Source organism: Chaetura pelagica, unplaced genomic scaffold, assembly GCF_000747805.2.
Source record: "Chaetura pelagica isolate M959 unplaced genomic scaffold, ChaPel_1.0 scaffold559, whole genome shotgun sequence".
Classification (NCBI taxonomy): Eukaryota; Metazoa; Chordata; class Aves; order Apodiformes; family Apodidae; genus Chaetura; species Chaetura pelagica.
In genome coordinates this window covers 554,593-566,140 of record NW_009970722.1, presented here as the reverse complement: position 1 = coordinate 566,140, position 11,548 = coordinate 554,593, and the positions used below count along the sequence as shown (strand labels likewise).

The 11,548-nt window shown below is 38.2% G+C and overlaps 1 protein-coding gene across 1 annotated transcript in view; it reads left to right on the top strand.

The window, feature by feature from the left end:
• The window catches only part of UTP15 (UTP15, U3 small nucleolar ribonucleoprotein, homolog (S. cerevisiae)), an 8,389-nt gene extending 1,897 nt beyond the window's left edge, over positions 1-6,492 (top strand). Inside the window, exons 5-12 of the mRNA XM_010006382.1 lie at positions 821-946; positions 1,557-1,692; positions 2,771-2,855; positions 4,440-4,589; positions 4,769-4,870; positions 5,078-5,211; positions 5,701-5,759; positions 6,266-6,492. Coding sequence (XP_010004684.1) covers positions 821-946; positions 1,557-1,692; positions 2,771-2,855; positions 4,440-4,589; positions 4,769-4,870; positions 5,078-5,211; positions 5,701-5,759; positions 6,266-6,468 — 995 coding nt within the window. The 3' untranslated portion in view covers positions 6,469-6,492. The remainder of the gene's footprint in view (positions 1-820; positions 947-1,556; positions 1,693-2,770; positions 2,856-4,439; positions 4,590-4,768; positions 4,871-5,077; positions 5,212-5,700; positions 5,760-6,265) is intronic.
• Positions 6,493-11,548: the final 5,056 nt, after the last annotated feature.

The window sequence follows — 11,548 nt, the reverse complement described above, 5'->3', positions numbered from 1 at the left end:
TGAGCAAACTGATTTTTAGCATCTTTTTGCTTTAGCCTGTAAGGGGTAACGGGTCTGTTCTGACTGGCCTTTGATATGTTTTAAGAAAATGCTTCAGTTGAGATTGACTGAAGTGTTTTATCAGCTTTCTGGAGGAGGACACTACTTCCATTGCAGTTTGTAGAGTTCAAAACTGGCAGACTGAAAACTTGAAAGGTTGTGTGAGGAATTACTTGAAACCAGCTGCTTTTGATTTTCCTAGCAGGAGCTTCTTATTAGTTCATGGCAAATTGCTATTAAAAAAAAGAAAGAAAAAAAAAAAAAGGCGTTCTTTATTTCAGGAGGCACAAGAGGTTAGTTTCGTCAGGTTGCTTGATATTTTCTGTTATAAATAGACTTCATGAATAGACGGGAAATAAAATTAAGACTGAAATTACTTTTAAGGCCTGATGATGTTTATAGGGTTAGAATTAGAAGATTTATGTTGCTGTTGGAAGGCTGTAAATTAAAGAAGGTAAACCACAGGTTCTTCTAAGTGTATGGTTTAAATCTGTTTGTGTTTGGCAGGGGCTACTTTAGTTTGTAGGATCATAGAATCATGGGGAATGGAAGGGACCTCTTTATTGGGTCTGACCTCTCTGCTGCAGCAGGAACACCTGCAGATCACACGGGAACACGTCCATATGGGTCTTGAAAGTCTCCAGAGAAGGAGGCTCCACAACCTTTCTGGGCAGCCTGTTCCAGTGGTCTGTAACCCTCATAGTAAAGAAGGATGTGGCTGTTTGAGTTTCTGAAATAACTGAAATTTAGAAACTGAAGGTATTTACTGTGTTATTTGCAGGTTCCTATGATCACACTGTTAAACTGTTTGATGCACGAATAAAAAGTAGTGTAATGACAATAGAACATGGCCAGCCTGTGGAGAGTGTGCTTCTCTTCCCTTCTGGTGGGCTTCTGGTATCTGCAGGTAATTCAGTACAATCAAATTTCTTTTTTGTGTCCCTAATTTAAGAAATATTTTGTCTGCTTCTCCCTTGGGTGTTTTTTTGCATTTGTTAATGAAGTGTTAAGTGGTGTAAGAGCTGGATTTCTGAAAGATCTTTAGGAATTGGTGTTGATCTGGAGGATGAAGGTGAGGGTCTCCTTGTCCCTGCTTTGATTTTCTTATAGTTAGTCCAGAAAAAAACCCACCTAAATTTAATTATAAGATACAGATTTAATTAGCTCAGTGCTAAAGTGAAAGAATGAACATACTTAAGAACTTTTGAAATATGTAACTTAATGTTGACAGGGTTTTAAAATCTCCTCCTGCCATTGCATCAGGAGTTCTGTACCCCAGTGGTATCTAGATTACTTTTGGTAAGGAGTATATTGCATCATTCAGCCGTGTCTGCAGAGCAGCCAAAAAAAGAGCAGGCTTGTAGCATGTCTTGTCCCAGAAGATGGTTATAAGGGACAGGAAAGATGAGTAGGAAACTGTGTTACAAACTAAGGACTGTATCACTCTGTGAAAACTTCTCTAGAGAAGTGCAAATGTATAGGTATGCCACACTGTTTTGTGTGCTTTCTTCTCACAGGAGGTCGATATGTCAAAGTTTGGGATGTACTAAAAGGTGGACAGTTACTAGTCTCACTTAAAAATCACCATAAAACTGTGACTTGTTTATGCCTGAACAGCTCTGGACAAAGGTTACTGTCAGGATCCTTGGACAGGTTAGTATACTTTCTGACTTTGTTGTGATTTAAATTGTTTATGACTTTTTTCCTTTAAAGTCATTGTACATCAGTGTGAATCTGTGCTTGATTTTTGGGCTTAAACATTTGACTGTTAGAAATTTAACTTACTCGAAAAACATGTCTTGAGACCAAGATACATACTGCAATACACTGATCTTTTCCTTTTAACCTGAATGTCAGTGAGGGTTGCATGTGCCATGGGGAACTACTGAATAAGCATTCATTTTTCTGAATCTCAGAACAGTCAGTTCAGACTATTTGCAATTTCCATAAAAGTAACTATTTTTAACTCTTCATTAATATAGTTTAAATAACTGAAAGTGTATTAGTAGACACCTTTACAGAGCCTGTTTTTTTGTGTATCTTTTTTGTGTATTGTTTTTGTACCCAAGGCACACAGGTGAAATATATCCTCCTTGCCTTTTTGTTTGTTGTGAGTTGCATTGCTGAGCATCAGTACTCAATCTGTTGTCTCTGAGACGTGAGAAATACGAAGTGGTCTGAAATGAGAGTAGTCTGTTCTCTTCCTTCCTCCCTCCCTCCTGTATTTCCTAGGCTTTCTCAGCCTTTGTGACAGCAGAGCATAAGCTGATGGATCACACTATGTGGCTATTAATCATTCAGCGCTAACAACACTGAAGTTCATGCATGCTGTAAAATGATGTTTTGTTTTCCCATTTGTTAAACATTTCCTACCTTCAACCAAATCAGTAAAGAGCAGCTGGGTACATCTGTGGGTTTACTTCCATAGATTGTCGATAGACTTTTCATTTGATTCCTCATAAGCATTGCTGAAGTCACATAGTTGCTGCATTTGTCTTCAGTTTCCTCTTCTTGCCCTATTCTAATATATTTTTTTTTGGGGGGGGAAGGGTAATCCTTTCTTTACTTCTGTGTATAGTAACTGATAAACTCAGTGGCAGTCTGAAGAGTTCTTTGTATGAACACTCAGTTGCCTTAAATGATCTATGGAAGTTGAGAATGATTATATTCCTGTATGGTGTCTACAATGAGGCATTAGTAATGAGGTTTTAATCATTACTTTTCTCTATAGGCATGTGAAGATTTACAGTACTACATCCTATAAAGTAGTTCACAGTTTTAACTATGCAACATCCATCCTCAGTCTTGCATTGTCGGTAAGTACATTAGAAATCTTCCTAGGCATGGTAATTACTGATACCTTTTAAGTTACTGAAGTAACTCAGTTTTTCTTTCATTGCTTTTGGTTGTTCAGAAGAATGCTGTACATGGGAAGTAGGTTGACTGAATGGATTCCTCGTGAACAAAAAATGCATTAAGAGTTTTAAAACATAATATATGGAGATACCAGATGTTACCTAACTAGATCTGTATAAAATGGTATGTTTATCAAGGACAGTATATATCACAGGGAGAGTATTGAGTTTAGAAGGGAAATCCTTTGACTTTAAGAAGATCATACTCATCTTTTGCATTTCAGGAACCTTGTAAGTCTTCTTGTGTGGCAGTGCTAACAGGAAAGAAGTACTTAATTTGTTGAGAAATTCTGTGTAGGGTGAACTTTTCTTAAAAGTTGTTGGTGTCAGGTTGGTATGAGGAAGAAAAGAGAAGAGGGCATGAGGTATGAGCATAAGCAAATTTTGCTGAGACAATGGTCCTGTGGTCTTGGAAACAGAAAGACTCTTGTTTCTCTGAAACATTTCAGTTCCAGTGAGTAGGTGATTTGCTGGCCAAAAGTTTGGAGTCTTGCACCACATTAAAACAATGATGTTGTCATGTAGTCACCTTCATTGTCACCTCTAAACTAGACATTGATCAAATGGTCTTGGTCCAGAACTGTCATAATTCTGTGGGCTTTTATCATATCTCTCAGCTGTCTTTTTTTTACCCACACTGAAGAGTTCTGTCTCAAATTAAGCCAATCTTTTATTCTCAGGACTTTTTGATTCTGTATTCTGAATCTGCTACTGCTTTTGAGAATGACTTCAGAGGATTTAAGTTGTGGGTAAACAATGAATTTATTCAGTAGCAATAATCACTTCCTAGTTTTTATTTTTTCTGTAGCAATTCCTAACACTTTTTATTTTTTTTTCTTCTTACCAGCAGTTGAGCATTCAGCTAATGTGTAATGTTTTCATAGAATTACCTGTTAATATTAACAGTTCAGAACTCACTATTTGATAATGTGACATTTTTTTTCTCCAGTGCATCATTTGAAACTTATGACCCTTAGCGTCAAATACAGGCAGGCATTTTTATGTAGGTGAAATTTATACCAGTCACTGGTATTTTAACAACTTTCACTTGTTTCTCAAAAATCTTGCTGTGCCATGATAGCTTTCTCATAGGTGGTGTTCTGATCTGCTGTATGACATAGAACAGCCAAAGGCAGTTGTACACCATTGAAAAAAAAGCCCACAACCTGTCATAGATTATACTTACAGAAGGATGTTAAGGTATATTTAAGCTTGCTTCATTAGTCAGGCTGTAGTCCCTCTAGGTATTTGTTCAAGGTTTGTTAGGTGGGTAATGGTGCTTATTATCATAACCTTTAAGCTGTCCCTGTTTGGAACAATGTATTTGACCACAGGACCTCATAGAGGGACCTTCCAACTTAAGTCATTCTGTAGTGCTGTGGCTAGAGCCTTATCATGAAGCATAACAATTACAAAAATCTGCATGGCAGAGCATGCACCGTCAAATAAAACACTAGGTTCCTAACTGTGATTTCTTCATTTTAGCCTGAAGATGAAACCATAGTCGTAGGCATGACCAATGGGGTACTAAATGTTAAACACAGAAAACCTGAAGAAAAGAAAGAAGAGTCTCAAAAGAAGAGACAACCAGCATATAGAACCTACATGAAAGGAAGAACTTACATGCCAAAACAGGTATAGGAGGGTGACAAAATGTATCCTGAAGCACTCCTCAACATTTCTTTTTGGTTTGGTCTGTGCTAAGTTGAAGAAAGAAGGAAAGGAAGATACAAAGACTTAGAAGCTTGTTCATGGTAATGTCTAATCCGTTGTGTGTATGTCTGTCTGATTCTGAACTGATCTTCCAATTCTAGGAAGATTTCTGTGTTAGTAAACCAGTAAAACGTGTTTTGAGGAAGTATGACAAGCTGCTGAAGAGCTTTCAGTCTTCCAAGGCCCTTGATGCAGTACTGGAGGTAAGGCATTGTTTTTTGTCTCATCAGAGTTTTGTGCTGTCATCTGATGTGAATTATTTTCCTGTATGTCGAACTCATTGTGTTTCAATGTGTAACCAGAGAGGAATCAAAATTGTGTGTTCTGTTTTGGTTTTGCTGACATCAGTCCTGTTTTGTGTGTAAAGATGTTGCTTTGATACTTAACTGTTCTTATATATATTTGTCCAGCCACCCATTCGTCTTTATACTCCTGAAGTTACAGTTGCAGTCATGCAGGAACTACATCGCAGAGGAACACTGAGGAGTGCGCTGGCAGGACGAGATGAGAAGCAAATTAATCTCCTTCTTACCTTTGTAGCAAGGTATTATTTTTACCTGAGTTCTCCCTGACTATCTTGAAACCTGTATTTCTCAATAGTTTTTACTAGAGATTCTCCACAGAGACAGTGGAACAGTAGTACTCTTGAAATCTCACATGCCTTCTACTTTCTGTTACCAGGGTCTGGAATTTTTCACTCATCGTACTGAACTAGTTTACCTACTAACACAAAAAAAATTACTGTTAGTATGAGACAGTATATTATACTTTTCCAGGCATTCTATCCTTACGTGTTATTTTCTGTGTCCTGAATGGAACTTGTACCTGCATGTACTTGAGGCTTTTGCCAGTCCTCCAAACCTCACTGCCTTCCTGAAAGGCAGAAGTGAGCTTGCATCTCTGACTGCTCTTTTGTGATGTCTATTCATGCTGAAAAAAAAATTGTCCATGTGCCTGTATGAAAAAGCTGTTTGTTGGTGGGAGGAGTGCAGCTGGCAAAATCACTAAACTGGAGTGTCTTCTAATTTTGCAGGCGTGTGATTGAACCTAGATTTACTCCTGTGCTGGTGACTGTTGCAGATATGATCACGGGTAAGTACAACATAAAAAAGATCCTCTAAGCTGTTTAGCTAGCTTAGAAAGAAGTTAAAAGTACTGCATTTTAAAAAACCTGTACATTTTCAGGTTTGCTTATAAGCATGAAACAGTGTCAAGAGAATGACCCAAAAAGAGATACTGGCAGGTGACTTTGCCCACAGTCAGCATCTAATTTTCACCAGCTGTACCAAGTTCCTCATGGTCTCTGAGCATCTTAGATACTCCACGCTTTTAAAATTATGTAGTACAGGTGACTTGTGCTTCCCCAGTGAGGAAAAAGTAGTATTTGAGGTAATAAAAACTCTGTTTCTCTTCTTTGTTTGCTGTTACTGTGAGTACATACCAATATTTAACACTATTTTCAGAATGCTGTGGAAGTTGTCTTATTAGTCCACCATGTTGGACTTGTGCCAAACTCCTTAAATACATCTCCAACTATCCAATATGATTTTTGTGGTTTTATAGATACATGGATTCTTAAGTGACTTTTTTCTTTACAGACATTTATCAGCCTGTGGTTGGGCAGTCAGCGATTGTTGATAGACAATTCTTGAAACTTCAGGAAGCCATAGGAAAAGAGATTGACTATCAAGAGGAGCTACTAGAAGTTTTGGGAATGATGGATACACTGTTTGCTACTTTTACTAAGAAAAGAGATACCTATCTAGAAGAGAAAAAAAGTAATGGCCTTATGAAGACTTAAATAAGAATAACTGACTGACAATCTTCACAATCAATTTTAACACAACTAAACTTACACGAGGATTCGAAATACATGAGCTGTTCTCCTGGTAACTTTTCATAATAGTGACTTTCAAAATAAGCCCTTCTGTATTGAAGTTCTACCTTCCAAACTGTGTTTTTTAGTAGGCTGAAGTACTGAAGAAAGGGAAAGAAGGACAAGAAGGACATTATCAAGATTTTCCATGCAATATTTTCCAAACAATTTAATTTTAAAGTTTTATTCCAAAGTTATGTAACTGTTGAAGAGTGCTTTGTGCATCCAGTACTAAGTACTTTGATTTAGACAAATAGCCAACGATTTTCAGTTTTTATTTACAAGAAAAAAAGTGAGGTTTTTCTGATTTTAATGTGTCATTGTCCTTATTTAAGATTAATATCCCGTCTTGTGTACTTGGACATAGGAATAAAATAATGTATTCATTTGATAAAACTTGTCTACCTTCTGTTTTCCTGCTTCATCTTAATTTCAAACTTCCATGAATTTGTAGGAAACAGCAAAATGACTCAAGAAAACAAGTGCATGTTGTTTTGTTTAGTGCAATAGAAGATACACTCTTAGGAATATTGAAAAGTTTGCTAAGTTCATTTTTAACTTATGAATCAGAATTCTTTAGAAATAGACAATTCTTACTTCTAAAGGGAAATTAATTTGAACTAGTGTAGTGAGTAAGCAAACTGCACCGGTGTAAAAATCCTCAGTTAAGTAAAATAACTCAGTAATTCTACCCCTTTCAATGTACTGTAGTTGCAATTTGAGTCTATATTGTTAGCAGTGTGTGTTGGAGTATTGGGCTAATGGTTTATTTCAGCTTTAAGCAGTGCTAGAGAAGGATGTTGTGCTTTGGAAAGCTGGGTGTGCCAAAGGCTGCTCAACTTGTGTTGGATGATAATAGGGTGTAACTTTGTCTTTAACCTGCCCTGACCTAAGGGGCAGACTTTCTCACAGACTCGCTGCTCCAAGGGAAAGCCTAATACCCATCTTCCTGGCAGAAACTGTTTTTATGGATTTAAGTCAGATCTGACCTGTTTGCCTGGGCCAAGACACCCCACTGACTGGGGACCCTGGTCGCTGTCAGAGGGTCTCACCCTGACAACCCCCAGATTCCCCTCAAAGCCAGGTGCCACTGAGTCTGCTGGTAGTTCCACCTCCCAGCAGGGGTTGAGACCAGAAATCAGTGCCACCCAGTCTAACCCAACAAAGGTGGGCCCATCAGGGGTTCTGCTAGCTCGAGTGAGCTCAACAGATAATAGTGTAACAACCCCTGCTCCGGTGGGAGTGGGGAGGCATGAGTACTCTGCCACATCTAGGAAAACTTAAGGTAGTAATAAGGCGCATGTTCATGCAGACTTTGAAACTTTGTTTCCTGGCTGCTTACTTATCTATTTTTATTTTATTTCTGCTAGTAGACTGGAACTTTCTTTTGTCTTTTAGGAAATCTTATGTACTACTCTGAATTGTATGGCTTAATTAGGCAGTATTTCTTATGAGACTTCACAGAAAATGAGTTTTCTGGGTGGGTAAATGCTTCCTGGAACTTTCTTACTCCATGACCTTTCAGTGGTGCTTGGAGTTTAAGACAGACATTTCTCTTGGCAAACTAGTGTTCCACAGCTTGAGGACCACTGGCTTTGACATCAAACATATTCTTAGTTCTTACTTACAATATTAATGTCTAAGGTATGTATCCACTGTAGGGTCACTAAGTTTGGTGTGTGGCCAGCAGAACCATAGGAAAAGGTTAGATGAAAATAGCAGATTAGCTTGATCTAAATTAGAGAGATAGGATTTGGTGGGTGGACTATTCAGTGGATGGGGAATTGGTTGCATAGTTGCAACCAAAGGGTAGCAGTCAATGCCTTAATATACAGATGGATATCAGTGGCAAGTGATGTCTCTCAGGGGTCTGTATTGGGACCAGTGCTGTGTAGTATCTTCAATGATGTAGACAACAGGATTGAGCAAGTTTACAATACCAAGCTGAGTGGTAAGGTTGGTGTACCCAAGATATGGGATTCCATCCAGAGGGCTCTGGGCAAGCTGGAGAAGTGGGTCCATGTGAATCTTATGAGTCCTAATACGGCCAAGTGCAAAGTCCTGCACCTGGGCTGAGGCAACCTCCAATACCAATACAGGCAGCAAGATGAAGGGATTGAGAGGAGCCCTGAGGAGAAGGGGTGGATGACTAACTGGTGGATGAAAAGCTGGACATGAGCTGGCAATGTCTGATCACAGCCCAGAAAGCCATCAGTGCATTATCTGATGCCCCAGAATCCAATATTTTTAAGCTTTAAGGTGTATTGTCATAAAGTGAACTAGTTGAAGTAATTGTGCATTGAATGGGAGAGGATGTAATGCTGGGTATCCTGTTTGGGGCCAGGATATTCTTTATACTTCCTTCTATATACCCTGCTTATATAGAAACCAGGGAATTTATTGAAAACAAGCGCCTTCCTTGATTTCTAGGTCATTTGGGAGTTATGAGATTGATTTATCTTTGAAATATATTTGATTATTTTTTTCCAATTGGTACGTACTTGACAAGAAGCATGTCACTTTTTTGGCATAGGAAGCATTTTTGCAGTTGCTTATTGGAAAGAGGGGACACCTCCCAACCCCCAAATATTGTTATGGCTCAGCAGGCATGACTTGTTGACTTATCAACCCTGTCTATACTGTTCTGTTCAGGGACTCGAATGCATGGGAATGGAGACAATTTGGCAACTAGATGAGCTCCAAAACCTCAACTATTTTGTGAATTAGGATGCTGTTTCTCCATCTGGAAAGGGAACCTAGGATCTAGTAGGTTTACTGCATCACAATCTACATTTTTAAAAAGATCCTAAAGCTGCCCTTCAGAAGAAACTTACATACGCTTCTATTTTTTTCATGCATAGCTTTCATTATGAAATGAAGTGAAAATAAATGATGAGGCGCTCTGTATCAGAGATCTGGATTGATCATATAGTAGATTTCAGATACTATTGGCTGGCTTTCTCAATATGTCTGATTAAAAAAAAAAAGTTGTTTCTTATATCTTAAACACATTATTTTTCTTGAACTGTGGTTGAACTGGTCCCACTTAAAGACGTGGTGTTTGGTCATGGAAGGCTTCTGAAGCTGGAACAGTTCTCTTTAAGACACACAATTGTTCTTATATGGTTACAAAATTTACTACAGTCTTCTGTGAAAATTAAAATAACGTGATACACTTTTCTTCTTCCTAAATGGAACATTTTCTCATTGTTCGCCATCATCATCTGCAACTTTTGTAACTGTATCATAAAGTGCATTTGTTTGCTCTCAAGTGATGAGTCATTTCATAACACCATGCTTGTTGAACCATTTATAAAATGCCAAAAGTTTGTAATTTTAAAGCAGGAAGTTATGACACTTCCATACAGAAAGACAAACAGGATGGGAATGGAGTGTGTTTGCTGTCTTATTTATAATTATTAGCCTCAGCTGGTGTTTGATAACACATTAAGACTTTCAATGACGAAGTCATAGGTAGGATCTTCCAAGTGGCTTTTTAATAGATTGTGTATGTTCACTTTCTTATCCAATTTGAAGACCAGCTTCCAGGTGAATAAGGACATGACTTGTTGCAAATGAAATTGAAAGGTGCATTTACTTGAAACAGTGAAACTTAGGTTTGTGTCATGACCTGAAATGGTTACAGGTTGTGTAACCGCATAGAGAGCACAACAGTGGATTTCCAGGATTACTTAATACCCAAGCATACAGAGGCTTAATTTCCTAAATTTCTTTACTGTTTCACAGATTACCACAAACCATTACTAACACAGCAAGCATACTTATGGCTAGTAAAGTACACACATATTACAAGCTCCTATAAAATTACTACCATAAAGGCAATTTCAACAGTCACAGCAATCAATAACAATTGATAACAAAGCAAATATTTATTTCAGTATTACAGGTTATTACAAATATACCACTAGTACAGCAGCACAGATAGTTATGCTTCTTCTAAGCATACATATAAACTGATCACAGAATTGGAGCCAACTAAAGTGATGCCAAGAGTGGGTCCATTCAACAATGGAGAATGTCTTGCTTCAAAGACGGACGGTGTCGCGGAGTTTGGAGGCAGCAATGTGTCCTCAGCAAGCGTCTAGAAGATCTCATAGAAGGGTGCTTGCATGGGAAGTTCTCAGAGAATTAATTTTTTGTCAAAAGCATGTAATTTTTGTATTGCAGAGACATAAAGGGGCACGGGAAACCAGCTTGTGGGACAGCCAATATATAATGATGCTTTCTGTTTTCTCAGACTAATTTTTATTTTTTTTCAGGCTGTTTTCATGGTCTTTCATTTAGAACAGCCCATGGCAGTTACCAATTCCTTCTTTCTCAGGATTTTTTCCTGGTTTTCCAGGCTATTTTTCACCTTTACAGATAATAAGTTGCTGTTACATTTCCTCAGTTTTGTGCATATGGGGAGTATCTCAGGATATCTGCAGTTTCTTGGTGCCTTGCTGCACTTCAAAAGTGTGCTCCTTAAGGATTCACTAGTTCCCAAGTTGGTAGCACTTAATCTGTCAGTATTTTAGCAGGTATCTCCTGTTCAGTGTTTTTTCCATTCTAACCACGTTACCTTTACCACTGCTTCTATCAGAGTGCCAACAGCATATGAAATAAGACAGCTGGGGTTAGGCTTTTTAATTTTACTTGATATAATAAATATATATGTATTAAATAAACTTGTCTTGCCAAACGATGTTTGAATGAAAAATTTGCACTTTTTTTTCCCCCAGAAGATGTTCATGTTCCTGAGTAGTTTTGGCACTGTGCATCACTACCCTTTAGTGGAAGGGACTGTGCCATACTGTAGGGAAGATGCACCGGTAATGGCAGTTGGTAAAAGGGTGCTATAACAAAGCATTAAAAATATGACAGAGAAACCAGTAATTTGAGAAGGGAATGAGCAACGCTGTGGAAGTGTTAACACTGAAGTGACTAATACAGCCGGCAACTTCTGATGGATGGACGCGGGCAGCGCCTTGCTGGGTGCTGAGCT